The sequence below is a fragment of the Terrapene carolina genome, unplaced genomic scaffold (assembly GCF_002925995.2).
Source record: "Terrapene carolina triunguis isolate 2854851 unplaced genomic scaffold, T_m_triunguis-2.0 Scaffold714, whole genome shotgun sequence".
Classification (NCBI taxonomy): domain Eukaryota; kingdom Metazoa; phylum Chordata; order Testudines; family Emydidae; genus Terrapene; species Terrapene triunguis.
The window spans coordinates 12,658,900-12,678,336 of NW_020665065.1; the positions used below are offsets into that span (position 1 = coordinate 12,658,900).

At 48.5% G+C, this 19,437-nt stretch overlaps 1 protein-coding gene across 1 annotated transcript in view; it reads right to left on the reverse strand.

The window, feature by feature from the left end:
* Window positions 1-17,882: 17,882 nt before the first annotated feature.
* Window positions 17,883-19,437, reverse strand: part of DHRS3 (dehydrogenase/reductase 3) — a 42,297-nt gene continuing 40,742 nt past the window's right edge. The window contains exon 6 of the mRNA XM_024197697.3: window positions 17,883-18,782. Coding sequence (XP_024053465.1) covers window positions 18,698-18,782 — 85 coding nt within the window. The 3' untranslated portion in view covers window positions 17,883-18,697. The remainder of the gene's footprint in view (window positions 18,783-19,437) is intronic.

Consider the following 19,437-nt stretch of genomic DNA (forward strand, 5'->3'; position numbering starts at 1 on the left):
CGACTGGCTTCCTTCCCATGTGTCTGAGCAGCTACCCCCAGTAGCTCCAAAGAAACAGGCCTGTCCCCTTACTGCATAGGGAGGGAGTTCCCCAGAAGCAGCAGAATGGCTGTAGCTCCGCTGTGCTGGAAGGGGGCTAGAGGGAGGGTTTGGAAAGCTCATGCAGCACACAGTGGAGCAGGATGGGGTATGGTTGGAGCTGAAAAACCCTACATAGCTCATCCCGTTTTCCCTGACGCCCCACCTAGGGCACACAACTTCGTAAGGTTGCCAACCCTGCGGGAAGCAAAGCTTAATCTTGATGTCAAGATCATGTCATTTGACGAAACCTCCAGGAATATGGCCAACCAAAATTGACAACCCAAGTGAGGCAGAGGCCGGGGTAGTGGCCACAAAGTTCTGCGGCTGATGCTTTTGTGGGAGGGAAAGACGCCTCCCCCAGATCCTGGTGGCACCTGCAGCCTAAGCTATTCAGGCTGTACACCAGGGAAAGAATTTGCTCATCTCCGTAGGCTGAGCAGTTCCCCTTCAAAGGGGAGTGGCTGGTCCCTTGCAACATGTAGGTGACATCCTAATATCGCCCCCCACCCGGGACGCAGCCGCAGAGCGCGACTCTCGCTTTCTGGGCAAGTACAAGTGATGCTTCCCCCCAAGTCGGCGCCTCTCAAGCCAACTGGCACAAGCCATCAGAAACACTGTCCAAGAACATTCATCTTTGTTATCGTCAAGAATCTCCGTCCTGCTCTCAGAACTGCCACCAGCTCCCTTTGTGCAAGAGAGAACATTCCTGGGGGCCTTCCTGGGCACCAGACATACTGGTGGGGAAAGTACAAGCACAGAACTTCCCTGTTCACACTGCTCTGCTGAGGACAGATGGTCTGGGCTACGTTGGAGCTTGGATTTTAAAGGAGTCATAAGAACGTAAGAACGGCCGTACTGGGTCCAGGGCCGGCTCTGGCTTTTTTGCCGCCCCAGGCAAAAAAGCCTCCCGCCGCCCCCCGCCCCCCAGCGGGGGGAGCGCGGCCGCGGGCCCGCTCTCCCCGGCCGGCCGGAGCGCCGGGAGGAGGGCGGTGACCCCGGCCACGGGCCCGCTCTCCCCGGCCAGCTGGAGCGCGGGGAAGAGGGCAGCGAGCCCACCGCGGGCCCCGCTCTCCCCAACCAGCCAGAGCACCGCAAGGAGGGCGGAGAGCCCGGCCGGGGCCCCGTTCTCCCCGGCAGCAGGAGCGCCGGTGGGAGGGCGGCAAGCCCGGCCGGGGCCCTGCTCTCCCCGACCAGCCGGAGCGCCGCGGGGAGGGCGGCGAGCCCAGTCGCGGTCCCGCTCTCGGGCCTGAGCGCCGCCCCCCTCCAGGTGCCGCCCCAAGCACATGCTTGGTAGGCTGGTGCCTGGAGCCGGCCCTGACTGGGTCAGACCAAAGATCCAGCCAGCCCAGTAGCCTGTCTACCGACAGTGGCCAATACCAGGTGCCCCGGAGGGAGTGAACCTAACAGGTAATGATCAAGTGATCTCTTTTCTGCCATCCATCTCCACCCTCTGACAAACAGAGGCTAGGGACACCATTCCTTACCCATCCTGGCTAATAGCCATTAATGGACTTAACCTCCAGGAATTTATCCAGCTCTCTTTTAAACCCTGTTATAGTCCTTCCTGTTAGAGTCAACATTTTTTCTTGTTTTTACTACCACCTGGTAGCAATCTGACATGTCCCCTCACCCCCCGACATAAAGGTGCATCTGTGGCCAGAGGAAAGCCCTAGAGTAGTGCCAGCAGAAGGCAATCCTGCTGTGATTGTGTGTTTTTTAAAGTATTGCGCTCACTGCCTCGGTATTAGCCCTGCCCCCAAATTAAAAGTGATTGTCCTCCCAAATCCACATATGCAGGCAGCCTGGGGCAGTGTTTCTCAATCTTTTTTTTTTTTTTTTTTTTCCAGGGACTGGCTTGCTGCCTTCCTAATCTGTGTCAGGGACTGGCGCTGGTCCACGGACCGGTCATTGAGAAACACTGGTCTGGGGGAATGCAGATGATTCACGTAGGCCTAACTCAACTGTCAGTGTTCCAGCACACTACAGTAGAGTGTTCCAGGGAGTCTGTTATCCTGAGAAAGGGCTTTCTAAGTTCTTCACCGCTTCTTGATTCATGCTGGCTGCTTTAGCGCCAATGGAAACTAACAGAAACAGAAGGAGAGAGACTGCAGGGTCTTTAAAATCGATTTTTCTTGAAAGAAAAAAAAATCAGACATAGGGGTGACGGCTTTATAGTAAATGGAAATTCCTTGTGGTCTAAGAAGACTGTTTAACTGGCTTCTCAGGCTCACCCCATGACCTGGCCATGTCACAGGGCTAAGTGTGTCTGCAAGCGCAGACTGAAGTAGCTCTGATGTGGTCACTCGCTTTGGTGACACCATCCAGTTCAAGCCTCATCACGCCACCTACACACAGACGCCACAACAGGCCTGTTTGATAATCACGGATTCCCCTCTATTCATGGAAGCCTGGGCAAATAGCCGAGAACAAGCCTGAGCACCTCCCACCTAATCCATTGCATCGCTTCAGGGCAGGAAAACGGCAAAGACGAGTTGAGTATGTTGGCGCCGAAAGGCAAAAGTTAAAAATGCAAGATTGCAATGAGATCAGAGGACACCCACTAAAAATCTTAGCCTCTGACAATATATATATATATATATCAAGATATATTTTCCCCATGTATCAGTACCACGTAGAATGTGGGCAGCTGCTGATGGCTCCATCCTGTCAGGATACTTTAATAATAGTTATAATTTCCACTTACTGTCGCTTGTCTCCGGCAGCTCAACGCATATTAGTTAATCTTGCTAACACCTTTTTGAAATGGGCATTATTAGAGCCATTTTACAGATGGGTGGGTGGGGGGGTGTCAACTGAGGCCTGGGGAAGCTTAAGGGCCTGTCAAGGATAGTGATCAAACCAACGGCAGAACCTGAGTCCTGCCGCCCAGTTCTCTGCTTCAACTACTACACCGCACAGCAAAGCACAACTTCTGCAATAGCAAGTATTGCCTTGGCAGATACTCCTTGAAAAGCAGGTTGAATGGGAATGCAAGGTAATAATTGACAGAGCGGGCTTTAAAAATGGCCCCACGGAAGAGCTTTAGCTGTGACTTAAACCTGCTCCGTCCTTTCCACCACACCATCGCTCCAGCACTAGGCAATAACAGGAAATAGTTTATAGAGGGCTAACGCTCAGGGGAGGAGGCTCCGTGCCTTGCACATGCCAGACGCCCCTGCCTGCACTTTCAGCGAGCTAGTGAAGGCAGGTCACAGATAGGTCAGGCTCTAAACGAGACAGACAGCTCATTCGCTGCCCAGCCAATTTAGGGGATTTCACTTTTGCAGCAATACAAAAGTGATGGGACGATGAGCGCTGCATAACTCTCTCACACAGAGTCTGTTGAAACAGCCCCGATCCCGCCCCCCCCAGATATTAGGGAAAAGTGTCATTTCATCCAACTAACAGATGAATATGGGCCAAAAGACTATGCACTCTTGTTCTGCTCTCTCCCCATGAAGCTGAATCTGTCAAGTGGACTCCTCCCATCAGCTGAGTTTGCAGCTCAGAGCACATGGCAGGAGGGTGAATTAAAAACCCCATACCAAAAAAAACCCATACCAAAGGAGCTAAGGATCTCTGTGCTGCTTGGACCCTGCTGTGGGGAGGCGGGAGAGAGAAAGGTGTTTCTGGGCATAAGCAAGAGATCCCCAGCTGCTGAGCCTGGATTAGGGCTACAGGACTGTGATAAATAAAGGGAGAGGGGTAGCTCCCTTTGATGGACACCCAGCCAGTTAGCTGTAAAATCCCTCTTGATAGCTGATCTTGACTTGCTTTGCCTGTAAAGGGTTAAAAAGTCCTCCAGATAAAGAAAAAAAAGTGGGCACCTGACCAAAAGAGCCAATGGGCAGGCTAGAACTTTTTAAAATGGGGAAAGAAACTTTCCCTTTGGTCTCTCTGGGCTTCTGGGACACGGAACAGCAATGCTATAAGCAGGAATGCTGTGTAAGGTTTGAACCAGGTATGAAAAATAATTTTCTGTGCCTAGCAGGACTCATTGGGATAGGGAATGTTTAGGTAGATGCAATCAGGTTATTTCTTTATTTTGGCTTGTGGGTCTCCTATGTGCTAACCCCAGATGCTTTTGTTTGCTTGTAACCTTTAAGCTGAACCCCAAGAAGTTATTTTGGGTGCTTAATTTTGGGAATTGCTCTTTTAAAATCTAGCAAATGCCTACGTCCCAAATGTATTTTCTTTCTATTTGTTCTTAATAAAATTTACTTTTTTTTAAGAACAGGATTGGATTTTTGGTGTCCTAAGAGGTTTATGCACATGTTCTTTAATTAGCTGGTGGCAACCGCTAATTTCCTTTGTTTTCTTCTCAGCTCTTCCCCGGAGGGTGGGTGAAAGGGCTTGAGGGTACCCCACAGGGAGGAATTCCCAAGTGCTCCTTCCTGGGGCCAAGGGTTGGGGTTTTTTGCATTTGGGTGGTGGCAGCGTTTACCAAGCCAAGGTCAGAGAAAAGCTGTAACCTTGGGAGTTTAATACAAGCCTGGAGTGGCCAGTATTCATTTTTAGAATCCTTGCGGGCCCCCACCTTCTGCACTCGAAGTGTCAGAGTGGGGATTCAGCCTTGACAAGGAGAAATGGAGCTTTCTGATTATAGAGCACGGTAATACCTTCTGAAACCTAAGGCTATAACTCATTCGTGTGTATATGTTCGCTTGCTTTAACCTTGTGAATAACTGTCTCATTTCCTTTTTTATTCAATAAATCTTCATATAGTTTTACCATAGGATTGGCTACAAGCCTTGTCTTTGGTGTGAGACCTAAAGTGCTCCTGACGTGGGATAAGTGGCTGGTCCCTTGGGATTAGGAGTAAGCTGAATATTGTTGTGATTCTTGATGTAAGGGGCCATCTACCATAGAGATTCGCTCACCTGGGTGGCAAGACAGACCAGAGTACCCCAGGGGACTGTGACTCTTTATTAAGGCTGCTAATGTGCCTGAGAAGTTTGCACTTGGGGCAATGGGTTGGTGAAATCTAAGTTTAGACCTCACCACCAATTTGGGGTTTATGCTCTGGTTTTTAACAGTCTGCCCTGAGGTGGGTACCCATGCTCTTGGAGCACCGCAGGGAGCGTCACACCCTTAATCCTTACCCTCTACAGCTTCAGATCAACTCTGAAATATTTGATTGGCTTAACAAATTGTGCCAAAGTGTATTTGACAGCAAGCTCAGGCATCTGTTGGAGATGGATAGACCCCACCAGGCAGCTGCCCAGGATAGCACTGGACAGTGCGTGGGTGGTGGTTTAGTAAAGGGAATGTCTATAGGGTGGGATCCACAAAGGTACTCCTGACTGTTCCACTGTGGATAGACACGTAGAGAGAGACACATCCTCCAACCACACTGTCATTATTTATGCAACAGCTTCAACAGGAGAGATTGCGGGAGGTCCACAGCAGACTATCCCATAGTTCAGTGGTTCAAGCCTGCGCCTGAGAGGTAGGAGCCCTAAGTTTAAATTCCTTCTCCTGCCTCTGGCAGAGAGGGGCAATTGAACCTGGGTTTCCCACATCCCTGGGCTAAAAGTTACAAGGTGGGGCACCAGCACCTCCCCCTCCATACATTTTGGGTGAAGCAAGGAAGGTGCCTAGCTCATTTCCCTCAAGAAATGTCTCTAGGTGTCTTAATCCGGGTGGTGAGTGCTCATTCGTGGACACTAAGCAGAGCTAGGTGCCTCCCTGCAGTCTGGACTTAGGTGCCTATCGGCAGGTCTTAGCACTCATCCCGTCATCAGTTTCTCCCATTGGCTAGCTTCCATGGCACGCCTCCTAGCTTGCTGGCTTATGTGGATCGCATTCTAAGGTGCCCATTGGTTGTATAAGGAGCCAACACACCTAACTCTGCTCTGTGGATGGCAGGGTGGTCCTGTGATAGTCTCCATGCCTAAAAGTTGGATGCTGTGATGTTCAGTGTTACTGTTGGCCAAGAACCTGGGGTTGGATCCCCCAAGGATCTTAGCCATTGCAACAGTCCCACAGGCAAGTTTGCTACCTACTGAGCAACCAAAATATTAAAAATCGTTAACATGTGGAATCTATTAAGACATTTAGAAGGAATTCACATTCATTGTTTCATTTGAAATATAAAGGTTATAAAATTTAATGACCACATGACAAGGAAACTATATGAAACACTCGGAGATTTACAGAGTAACTGTTATGATCTTTAGGCAGGTAGGCTGAAAATTGCTTAATGATAGGCAACCCAACCTCTGGTTTGAGAGCTGGGATTTTCTGGCAGGTTCTTATTTTGACCTTGCCGACTGGTATTCAGTTACCACAGCAGCACCGAAGTAAAACAGAAACATAGCTTGTATCTTCTTTCAAGTATTTATTTCCTTTGTCCTGTTAACATGCAGTACTGAAAGGAATTGTAAGGATTTTAAAGAAAAGAAAATACCAACGTGATGGCTTAATTTCTCACAGCAAGTGCAGCACAAATGAACAGCAAACACATCCTAAGGAAAAATGCGAAACAAAAGTTCACGAGAAAAGCATCCTGAGCGCCAAAGCAAACATGTCCATAACAAAATCCTGAGTCTTTGCATTTCTGGGTCAGCTTAGCACAGCAGCTAGTCTCTCTCCTCCCCCCACACATAGTGCTACATGTCAATGGGCTAGAAGGGACATGTAATAGGGACAGGATTTCTAAAGTCTCTACTCTGTGTTAACTAACAAAAATAAAAAGCGTGGATCTGCTGCATTATGGCATTGAGCAGGCGACTGTAGTTTAGGGGATTGAACACAGGGCTGGGAGTCAAGAAAGCCAGGGCGCTGCTCCCACACTGGTCAGTAAGTGACACCGGGCAAGTCTCTAAAGGGTTCTGTGCCTCAGTTTCCCCATCTATAAACACTCGATTATCTTTGTAGAGTGCTTTCTGATCTGAGGCTGAAAAGTGCAATATATGTGAAAGCATTGTTATGATTGCTGCTTGGCCATGGAAGGCCCTTCAGTTATGTACTGAGGTGCGATGGGGTGTGTGTGTGTGTGTGTGTGTGTGTGTGTGTGTGAATTCTGTTCCGCCATGAGCACCAGGGAACAGAAACACCCCCATGTGCCTTAGCGGACCAGTCCCACAGGATGAATATTAATTCCTGGATCACAACCATCCAAACCAATACCAATAGTCACGGTGAGCAGTTCGAAAACAACTCATTTGCTGAAAAACATTCAGGACAGAAAGTGTTTGTCAAACAAATTTTAAAAAACCTCAGAGTCCTGTGGCACCTTTGGAGTCTGGTCCTGAAGTTTTTTTTTGCTGTAAGATGGCTACCTTTACATCTGCTATTGTGTGGCCAGGGAGGTTGAAGTGTTCTCCTACAGGTTTTTGTATATTGCCATTCCTGATATCTGACTTTTGTCCATTTATCCTTTTACGTAGTGACTGTCCAGTTTGGCCAATGTACATAGCAGAGGGGCATTGCTGGCACATGATGGCATATATAACATTGGTGGACGTGCAGGTGAATGAGCCGGTGATGTTGTAGCTGATCTGGTTAGGTCCTGTGATGGTGTTGCTGGTGTAGATATGTGGGCAGAGTTGGCATCAAGGTTTGTTGCATGGATTAGTTCCTGAGTTATAGAGTTGTTATGGTGCGGTGTGTGGTGGCTGGTGAGAATATGCTTAAGGTTGGCGGGTTGTCTGTGGGCGAGGACTGGCCTGCCTCCCAAGGTCTGTGAAAGCGAGGGATCATTGTCCAGGATGGGTTGTAGATCACTGATGATGCGTTGGAGAGGTTTAAGCTGAGGACAAAGAGAAACTGCTGAGCTTCAGTTCATTTGCAAATTTGACACCATCAGATCAGGATTAAACAAAGACTGTGAATGGCTAGCCAACTACAAAAGCAGTTTCTCCTCCCTTGGTGTTCACACCTCAACTGCTAGCAGAGGACCTCACCCTCCCTGATTGAACTAACCTCGTTATCTCCAGACTGATTCTTGCCTGCATATTTATACCTGCCTCTGGAAATTTCCATTACATGCGTCTGACGAAGTGGGCATTCACCCACGAAAGCTTATGCTCCAATACATCTGTTAGTCTATAAGGTGCCACAGGACTCTCTGTTGCTTTTTACAGATCCAGACTAACATCGCTACCCCTCTGATATTTAAAAAACCTGACCTCTGTTTAAGGATAATTCATAAACAGAAAAAGGGGCAAATTTTGTAACTTGAATTGCTCACTTCCAGCAATTCCCCCAGCTGTAGTGAGGTTCTCCAGGGCAGGCTTGGTCCACCAGCTTTGGGTTAGACACATCATCATCATCATCATCATCACCACCACCTTTTGCTGGGAAAGGGCTCTTTTATGTGCCAGTTTGCTCTACCCACTTTCAGGCATCATCAGTTTCTCCTTCACGAATCCCAAAATGTTTCAGATTTGACCCCAAACTGTGCTGACTGCAGCCTCGGGTAATTTATTTTCATGCCTAAATCTCTTATTACTAAATTAGCAAAAGAGCTCTCACATCAGGGTGTAGTCAATAAATCACGTAATACCCCTGGTAATTCTGCAAGGATGTCCTATCGCCACATTTCCAGTGGAGTTGAGAGGATTCGTATGTTTGACTGCTTGTACCTCTCCACTTTTCAGTGCTGATCTACGCAGGGCCGTGGATGCTAAGCCCACACTCGCTCCAGCACTGCCACTGGCTCGATCTCTTCCAGCGGGTGGCATGATTTCCCTTTGAATGTTTTCCTTTTGCCAGTTTAGTTCATGTTCTTCTGAGTAACAATCTTTCCAGGGGCAGGTCCAAGTCCTGTGGCTGGTGGCAGAGAGTTGTAGCTCCTGACCACTGGGTGGCACATGCAGCACTAGCTCTTCAGGCTTTTGTGCCTGGTTCCTTGCGCTCTGTGCTTTAAAGGAGCCTAAACTCAAAGATATTTAAATTGGGCTGCAACGTTAGCACATGCTAAGATGTGTACACAGGTGTGCACAGGTGAGAGACCGCCTCTGGGGAAGGTGAGGTGAAGGATAATCTGCTTACACTGCTCACTGACTCAGAGACACTCAAATTACAGCCCTTCTCAAGGAGAAAAAATGGAAGGGGAAAAATTATGAAAACAGGTGTGGCGGGGAAATACCCAGGGCTTCACAAAATCATACGGTGCTGCTGTCAAACCTGCAAAGAGGGAGGCCCAGCTAATATAAACTCAGCCTGGCTCTTATCAGCTTAGTCAAAGCGAGGTTCCTGTTTGGCTTCACTTGTCTATAGATCAAGTCACTGCAGGAGAAATGCACAGCGCGTGGGCGCTCTGGTATCCGATAGGGATTCAGCTAAAAAATTAGCACCATGCTGGTGCCTAGGCAAAGTTGCACTGTGCCCATGTGGAGTAGGTAGGTATTGTGTCTGGAGATGGACACTGACGTACAAAGAGGGGAAGTGATCCAGACCCACTCACACAGCCAGACTGTGAGCGAGATAGGCGCAGAACCTTGAGTTCAGTGCTTTAAATATTCTCATGTCTAAGCAAAAAAATAAAATTAATAGATCACGTAGCTCTAAATGGCAATGTGTTTTAGGGGCTTTAACTATAGGGAAGTTTATCCTGCTTACCTGAAAGATTTCCTTTCTTTGAGTAACGTGGCCCACAGAGCCATGACAGGAAGTACTTCAGTCTGCTTGCAGCTTGGGGACAGAACCAGACCTGCCAATCTCTGGTAGTGTTATACGGACCAGAATGAGGTTTCAGGGTTGTGCTTCACCACATTGTGGGCCGTTGTCCTAAAGAAGCTTTTAATGTTGGGGTCTGCACAAAACGTCGTGTTCTTGAACATACCAAAAACATTGTAGTACCAAGACTTGAACTTTTGCTTGGACACTCACAAACCCACATTAGAGGCATTCAAGGCTGTGTGTCACTGGTTTGATGTGGCTGATAAACCACAGACTTTCTTTCAGCCAGTAGAATCAATTCTAGGTTGACTTCTTTCTAGGCTCCACGAGAGTAATAACGATTTTGTCCAAGTAGCCATTTTGAATCTGTCTGCTGTTGGAGGGAGGATTGTTTTTTGCAATAGCAGTCTCCTATGAGGTAGAGTCATCAGATGGGCCAGGGCCAGGTTAATTGTGCCTGACAACCATAGCCTCTTCAGCCAGAAAAATCATAAAAAGTATCACTGCCACTTTCTCCTTCCGAGATTTTGTATGATCTTGGGGAGCAGTGAAAAAAGTAGGAAGGGATACAGCGGGGACCCTTCCCAGATTTCTGAGAATTATCTATCACTCACATCCCAGGTCCTGCGACATGGGCTGCTGTTCCCAGATGCAAAGAGATAATCACCAGTCCATCATATGACGTACCATGAGTGAGGAAACCTCTGTGTGCAGGTTCCACTCTGCTTAACCCAGCTTCTGCCATATGAGTCTTGGTGTTCATCTTATCCTTGACGGTCATTACCAGACCAAGTCTATCATCCATGGAAGAAAGAGTGCTCCGAGACCTCAGTAAAGCACTGTGAGCCAGCGAGGGGATGCTGTACTCCTTTTTGCAACCTCTCCATTTTCCTCAGCTAGCATTTGACATAAAGATTGCTCTTAGAAAAATCTGATTCTCTGCATTCAACAGTTGTGGGAGCAGAGAATAGGCAATGGGATCCTGACTGCTCCCAACAGATGTGCTAGGCTGGGATGTGGAGGGGCTAACAGAAATTACTATGTTGGGTTTACATGAAATCTAGTTCAGTAATGCATGTCTGTGCATGAGATCAGCATTCCCAACAGGCTCCAATAAGAATTGGAGTTTTGTGTCCGTGACATTGCTTGTTTTCCATTAGGCACATCTTCATGCGCTAACATTCTTCTGAGCTGAGACCTTGGTACCCTGAGACCTTGATTTATCCTCAGACATGGCTTATGACTGTCTTTCCTGGTGCCATATGTCTGTGTTTATCATGAATCCAAGATACTCCAGTGTGTTTGTTTCAGCTCTCTCTCTGTACAGAGCCCTGAGCAACAGAACATTTCAAGAGAGAGAATTGAATTGTCTTCTTCTGTAAAGCCAATATTAATACCACCATGATCCCGGAAGCAGGGCCGGCTCTGGCTTTTTCGCCGCCCCAGGCCGGGGGCAGGGCGCCAGGGGGGAGGGCGGCCGGAGCCCTGGGAGGAGGGCGGCGAGCCCCGGTGGGGGCTCGGCTCTCCCCCCCCGGCGGCCAGAGCGCAGGGCGGCCGCTCTCCCCACGGCGGCCGGGGGGAGGGCGGCCAGAGCGCCAGTGGGAGGGCGGCGAGCCCTGCTGTGGCCCCGCTCTCCCCGGCGGCCGGGGCGCTGCGCCGCCGCCCCCCTCCAGGTGCCGCCCCAAGCACCAGCTTGGGTGCCTGGTGCCTGGAGCCGGCCCTGCCCGGAAGAGACCCTGGGAGCACTGGTCAAATGGTAATGATCGAAGTTGAAGAAAAAACCTACCATCCATACAGAAAGTGTGAGAACAGGGACATGAAGATGAGCCTCCTCTAGGAACTTGTTCATGTGTTTCAGACAGCGCTGCTGTCTGAGGCTAGAAATAAGACTGAACAGTCCTTGATGAGGAATGGGCAGGATCATGCTGATCTGAAGGAGCTGAGATCTGGTTTCATTCATGTCTTGGCATTTCCATGGGCTTCTTGAATTTGGCAATGGGACAAAATTGTGTCTGTGAGTCTTGCACGGCTCCGTAGGGTACCTCCCTCTGGACAATGGCCAGAGCTGTTGGTAGCCATTTTTTCCCAGGCTGAAAGAACCTGGAACTAACTGGGGGATCGAACTCTGCATACGGCTGGTTGGGAGTCATGCAGAAAGCTCTGAGGCATCTGAGGGCAACTACTGACCTTGCCTCAGCATTCTGGATTTGTTCCAGCTACCACTTGCGAAGTGGTAATCTCTCTTGTTGTACTTCAGGGACTTGTGATGTGATCTTTATTCTTTTCTGCAGTGTCTGGCAGGAGCCAAGATTGTAAATCTACTTTTCCAATGAGTCTCTGAATAGCCTCAGCTTTCCATAAAGTTTCCCACTGTAGCACTAAAAGAACTGGGAACCCATTTGCCTGAGCATCTGGTCTCAATAACAAAGGCCCCATGTACCTGCATGAAACAAATTTGTGTCCCAATAACTTTTTCAGGGAAAACTCTTTAGTCTATGTGGTTTTTAGACTGAGAGGGATCCTTCTTGCAATACCATCCATCTATATGAGCATTGCATGTGAAAGCACGTGGAGGGTGTCCAGTGACATGTAATGCTTTTATTTTTATTTATTTCTGTTGTTAGGCTTTGCTGCCTGAGAGCTTTCATGCCCTGGCTGCCTGAAAAGGGTCTGTACAGTGAGGAGGACAATCTTTCAGGTAAAGTAGTTCTCCCAGTTAGAAATGCGGAGTCCCTGACTATCACGGAAGATAGCCAGGGTCATCTTTGGGAGTCATGCCGGGTTGAATTTGGACTAGTTTACTGAGGCACCATACGGCCTTATGAAATGGAGACCAGGGAGCTCAAGAAGCCCCCTACTTCCTGCTTGTTCTTCCACATCACACCACAGCCGTCTGCTGCAGGAAGGAGGTGGAGGTGGCATCGAGACACAGCAACCTGCAGCTTTGGAACAGTAAACCATTAGGACGTGGTGGCCCACAGTGGTCGTCGGAGGTAACAGGCTGATCTTTAGGGGAAGGTGACCCCAGCAGTGGATGAGGGTGACAGCAAAGACTTTCCTGGTCTTTAGGGGTGGCGGGAGATCGTTTATCATGATGTCATCCCAGGAAACACGAAGGAGGATAAATAGTTATAGCTTGTCCAGGGCTGCAGCAAACCACGTAAGCCTAGTTTCACAGTACTGACTAATCTGCTTGAAAGAGTACATCATCGGTTATGTCTGTTTTTTAAATTATATATATTATGGGATCCCCTAACTCTAATGCGGACAGCTGGCCTTCCACCCCGGAGGAGGGATTCCCTTTTTGTGTGTGAGAGCATATGCACACAGAGAAATCAGCACAGATCATGCTGCACTCAGTGGAGTAGGGAAAACCAGCGATGATTTTCTTTATTTAGCTCTCCTTTGGGAGTTTGTCCCTCTGATCCTGCTTCCATGCTGGGGGCTCATCGGGAGCTCAGACACTGCTCCAACGATACTGCCAAGCGGCTAGTGATCGCTTTGCCTCAGAAGAGGCTGGGCTTCCTGTCTTGTCTTCCCAACAGGGGCCCTCTCTTCGTCTTTCAGGGAAGGACTGTGAGGTTCAAGAAAGGCTGTGCCCCAGGCTCTATCCCTTTCTATTGTATGGGGTCCATATGGGGCAGATAGAGCTGTGTTTTCCCTGGAGGTTGCAGGCCGGGATATGAACAGGGATTGTGTTGGGAGGGGCTTGTTATAGAGGGGGAAGCAGGAGGAGAGAGCAGGCCCCAAAGGCCCCTTCCTGCACTGTCTGCTGTTGACGGCATCTGGGCCGTGTCCAGACAGGAGAGCCAGATCTTTCCTTGTGCCTTTCTCGGCCTACCTCGCTCCCCGAAGCCTGCAGGGGTGCCAGTCAAAGGGGAAGTGGAGCTCGGGTTGCCACCGGTCCAGGTTTTCCTAGGATCATCCCTTTTTTAAAGTAGTTCTCCCGGATGAAACAGTTCAGATGTCCTGGGTTTTTGTACCTCAGAGGTGACAACCCTATGCGGCGTTGAGGGGACAATCCCCCCAAAAGGCACAGGCAGCTCTGGGACACAGCTAGGAGTTAGACGCACACATTATAGCGCTGAATTATGAGTCTGGAATTGGATAAAGTGGAGAGAACTTCCCTGCAGCAGGGAGGGCCCAGGGAACAGCTTGACGCTGCGGAGGCAGATAAAACTGGAGGGAACTTCAGGGGGGCAGGGCATTTCCTGCTGCCAGTGACTTACAGTGCTGGCTCTAACCTGAAATACCCAGATCTGTGGGTCTTAGCACGATGGAGAAAGTGGCTGTAAAGAGATCACTTTCGACACTGCTGTTTGCTTGGTGACGCTGGCAGCCGAAAGTGCAAGAGGTTACCCTCATCAGCAGCTTGCCAGATGCCAAAAGCTTACGACAGGCTCAGCCAAAGAGGGACAATATTTATCACCTTGAATCAGTTTATTAAAGCCAGTGCTGGCATGCAAGGAAACCAGAAAATACAAAGTGGCTGAGCCGAGGCTGCCCTGTTAGCCTTTTTTCAGGCAGAAAAGCAGCTTGATTTCAATGAAAGAAAAATAACCTTGGGCCAAATTCCCACAGGTGTCCCCCCACTGCAGACGAAGCACCCGCTTATGCTGAGTCTGAATTCGGCCTGTTGCTTTCTGAGATTTGGCAAGCGTAGCACTATCTGTTAGTATCCGAACGTGGGCGGGGGAGTAGTGGGAGCAGTCTGAAAGGCTTGTAAACCCAGATCTAATCACTCCCACCCACACGGATTAACACATGACAGAAAAGTATAAAAGATTTCTTTGCAAATGCTACAGTCACTCGCCCAGGCGGGCGCTACAGTCCCAGGAGGGCTATGTGTGGATAGTCTCCATCACCACTTAACTGGAAGAAAGAAATGGGGGCGCAGGACTTCATTGCATTGAGGGGAGCTCTCGCTCTTCTCTGGATTCTTCTAAACCAAAGGATACGGCTGAAGAGGGCAATTTTTATTTTTGCTTCTAAGTGCCCCAGGTTGCACTACGTGGCAAGGCTTTTCATTAAAAAATGTGAAGTGTAGAGGACCCCCTGGCCTCACTTGCAAGGCTGTGCTCCCATCCCCCATCTACCCGCTCTGCAAATTATCCCCTGCAAATACCAGCCTCTGACAACACACAGCATTGCCATATGCCCCCACTTAAACCCCAGGCACTCTGCAGGCATTAAGTCAGGACAGAACAAGTCCGACAACATGTTAAGTTTTCCTAGCAATCTAGTTCTAACAGGGGCAGCAGCAGCCTCCTCCGGGGGGGGGGGGGGGGGGGGGAGGAAATGCACCGTGGGTACTTTTCTATTGGGTCACAAGTTGGACCAAGCAGAGAAAAGCTTTGCTAATGTCACGGGAGACCTCGACGGCCTGTTCCCGCAGCCTCATCTCGACTCCTTCTCCGACAGGCTAATAAATATATACCTCTGTCTTAGATTTAGTCCAGACCCTCTGTTTGACATCTGGCTACAAGATGGTGGCACTGAAATGTGCAATAATGATATAGGGATTAAAAAAAAAAAAGGGTGGAGAGACCAGGGAAAACCAAAATTAAAATAAGTGGAAGGGCGGAAATTCTTTTGCGAAAGCCTGAAGGCTTCTACAAAGCATGCCTGCATGAGCCGTGCCTCCAGCTTACCCGATGTCAACCTTATGTCTGAGGGGACAGAAGACCTTACCAAGCATTCCAGAGGCGTCTCTCAGGGAACCAAAGTCTTCAGAATGTATCCAGCCAAACAAGAAACTGGTTCATAAAGGCGCAAAACATTCCTTCTCTTAGCACCAGAGGGAGGGATCTTGTCCAACTCGAATTCTAAAGCGAAGCGCCAATGTTTTCCTTGTTATGTTCTGTTTGCTGCATACCTCTCCCCCACTGTGACTGCTATTTGACCTGCTGTCCGCTCAGAGACCCTGAGGGGAGGGGTGTGTGTGTGTGTGTGTGTGTGTGTGTGTGCGGGGAGGGGAAGGGTGAGTCTCGGGTGGTATTTGACTTGTTCATAGGCCTTAGAAAGAAACAGACAGCACTGAATGTGCAGGGAAGGAGCAGGTCCCTCGACTGGCAGGGATGGGGGGGTTCGGCATAGTCTGTGGGAATGCCTCTTTTACCGCCTCTTTGAATGGGCAGGTTACTAATGGAACCGCAAAACGAAGTTTTAATGTAAGGGTAGACACCCAGCAGGGAAGCCCCCTTCCACCAATTCTGTTTGTTCTTATAGCTGCAAGGCTGGCATGCCTGATCATGGATAATGAGAAAATACACAGGATTAGACGGGGAGGGGAGGAGGAGGGCAGCATTCCCCCTCGCCCCAAATGGGTCTCAATACAGATGGTACCTTTGTATTCCTGGCAGATCCCTGGAAGGGCTCTCCCATGAACTAACTAGAGCTCTTGACAAATTCCCCTGCTTCTCAGAAAATAAATAAACTTCCAAGAGCCCACTAGGGGAGCAACCTCTCCACAGAGCCGCAGCTATCTAGGGAATCAATACAAACCCCCACGGTAGGAAGCCGTTTCAAAGCAGCTGCCATAATCAAGCTTGTAGACCCTGACCTCAGGAGGAAAGCAGAGTTACAGGTAAATCTCCAATAGCTAGGGAAGTTGGATACCATCATGGCAATAATGATCCCCAAGACCCTGAGCCTGCAAAGGGATTTACTCTGGTGGAATCCTATTTACTTCTCTGGGACTCTATGTAGGCAAAAAAGTCTGCATGGATCGATTTCTTTGCAGAATCGGCCTCTCAAGCCCAATCAACACTAAATTTAAAGTTAAGTCGACCCAGTTACGTCCCGCAGGAGTGTGAAAAATCCACAGTGTCGCAGTGTAGTTCAGTCAATGTAACCCCCATTGTAGATAGTGCTAGATCGATGGAAGAATTCTAGCTCCTGCCTCTTGGAGAGGTGGATTATCTATCCCAACAGGAGAACCCTTCCTGTCAACATAGGCAGTGTCTACATTGAAGCGCTACAGTGGTGCAGCTGTGCCACTGTAGAATTCAAGTGTAGACAAGCCCTTAGGTCAGTGGGGCTTCCCGCAGCTCCCATTGGCCGGGAACAGTGAACCGCAGCCACTGGGAGCTGCGGTGGGCTGTGCCTGCAGATGGTCAACGTGAGCAAAATGTCTCGCGGTCTGCCATCAGATTAACCTGATGGGCCGCATGCGGCCGACGGACTGCCCACCACTGCCGAAGGTTGTGCAATTGGCAAAATCCATTCATTGATGAATCTACACAGATGTACACCAGCCACGGAAGACCCTCAGATTTTAAGAGTATCACCAAATCTAGTTCTTTGCTCTCCATGCTACACAATAGAACAACGAGAGCATCCAAATGCAAGGATCCACTTCCAGCTTTTCCAACGAAACATTGATCTCCTCTAGAAACAGATGTTTTATTATGTGGATTCTTCCTCTTGTCTCTACATTTTTGCAAGTAACCTCTCAGTCAGTAAGCAAATAACACTTTGCTCCCACCATTTTGAGGACTGCAAAGCACTTGACAAACATTAAGGAACAGAGCCTCACAACAGTGAGATCAGGAAATATTGGTATCCCTGCTTTGCTGATCGAGAAGCTGAAGCACAGAGAGTGAAGTGGCTTGCCCCGGGGTCACACACAAAATCTGAGGCAGAGTTGCAAACAGAAGGCAGGAATCCTAACTCACACTCCTGTGCTTTAGCCACAAGACTGTCCTTAAAGCACTTTTCTTGAGGCGCTCGCATATCACACCTGCGGCCAATCTCTGCTGCAGTTAAGATTAATTCCTCCCTCGGTTGTGTTCGCTTATGTTTAATACATGGTAATACACCCAGAGCTGCACATTGGATCGGTCATGGGGATGTGTTGCTGCACTACACTGGTTGTTAAAGAAACTGTATTGTACAAAAAAAAAACCCCCAAGAATAATAAAAAATGAACGTCTAGTTGGGAATTCTACCTCACGGCTTCCTCCCTTTTTCGGCTCATTTAGGGCTTGAGCCAGCTGTCACATAAGACATTGGAAAGGTCCCCATTGATTTCAATGGGTGTTAGATCAGGCCCTTCCCACCTTCACGTTTCATGTCCATCCGTTACATCCCTTCTGCTTTTTGGAACATATTCCATTTACTTCTCCGTGCAGGTTGACCAATGGGATTTCTCGGCGTAAGGACTACTTGGGTGAAGGAAGGCCCTAAGGTTAGTTTGTTTCCAAGCCAACACTGGCTAAATGAGTGGAAATCTAGGGATTATTGCTAAAAGGAAATTATATTTCACCCTAAATGAACAAAAATAGTCAGAAAGACCATTACTTTCTGTACATGATTTCAGCGGCAAGTGGGACCTTCCATTATTCACTGTTCTTTCTGAGCCTCCCACTTCAGCCATAAAGACTTGCTATGGCTAGCGTTGTCCTTCCACATACAGGCTTCTTGAGTGGCCCCTGAGCGGACCAGCTATTTGCTCCTTTCCAGAGATGCCGAAGGAATTAGAGGAACAATCGGCTTCAATGGTTGTAAAGTACAGCCACCCAATGCAGTGAGGGGGGAAAAAGTGGGATCCCAATAAACACCCTTAGCTAGTAACCCTGCAAAGCCATTTTTAAAATTCTCATTCAATAAGCTGATCTGAAATCAACACTAGTTGCTCTTCCTGTTAGCAGAGTGGGGAGGGATGTGCTGCGCCCTGGTTGGAGCAGCCTAAGGGTACAATTAAATCTTAAAACTATGAGCAGATTTAACAGTCAGACTCTAAAGAATTAAACATTGTACAAACATCTCAACATTTTTGTTGTTCCTCCCAAAAGTCCAGTCTAGCCATGCGGTCCTGTGCAAAGGTCATGTTGCTATGGATATGACCTGCAAGAAATTTGTTGCCTGAGAGCAGCACAAGTCACGCGAGCAAGGCAGGCTAAAAGCCAAGACCGTTGATTCACAATCTTGTCAGGATTTTGCTGCTTGTGTTGGCTTCACTTTAGAATGAGTCTAAGTACGGCCAGGTCTATGTTCGCCCTTTAAACGTGTTCATACAGGTGTAGCTTCCAGAAAACTTGTGGATTTCTTCAAGTGCTGACCGAGGGAGAATGCTGCAGAGGAAGCAAAGGGAAAGGAAATAAACACACTGTGCAACCTTTTCATCTGTTCTAATGAGAAGACGTGCAAACACACACACACACAAAAGATGGGGTGACTACTGTGGCATGAGGCAGTAATTTTGCAGTCAGAAATACCAAGGGTCCAGTCTTGCAAGTTGCTATGTTTCCAACAACTTCGGTGGGGTCTGAAGTTGATCCGAACCTGGCATGACTGGCCCTAAGGGAGAAAGTGCTACAGAGTCTCCTCCTACTAAGAGAGAGCTTACTAAACAGGACCTGGTAGAACAATGTGACCTGTAAGAAGGCATCATTCCTAGCTTCTGTTTCCCAGAAGCTGGGAATGGGCATCAGAGGATGGATCACTTGATTACCTGTTCTGTTCATTCCCTCTGGTGCACCTGGCATTGGCCAGTGTCAGAAGACAAGATACTGGTCTAGATGGACCCTGGTCCTACCCAGTACGGCCATTCTTATGTTCTTATCTACGTCTCTTAAATTGCAAGATTCTGTTCAATGTTATAAATCTTGAGAATTTATATTGAGAATCAATCTATATATTTATCTTGAATACCCATCTATCTGTTTAGGTATTTACCTTTTTCATCACATGGTCCTGGTATGAATGAAGTGCTATTTTCCTGTTGTC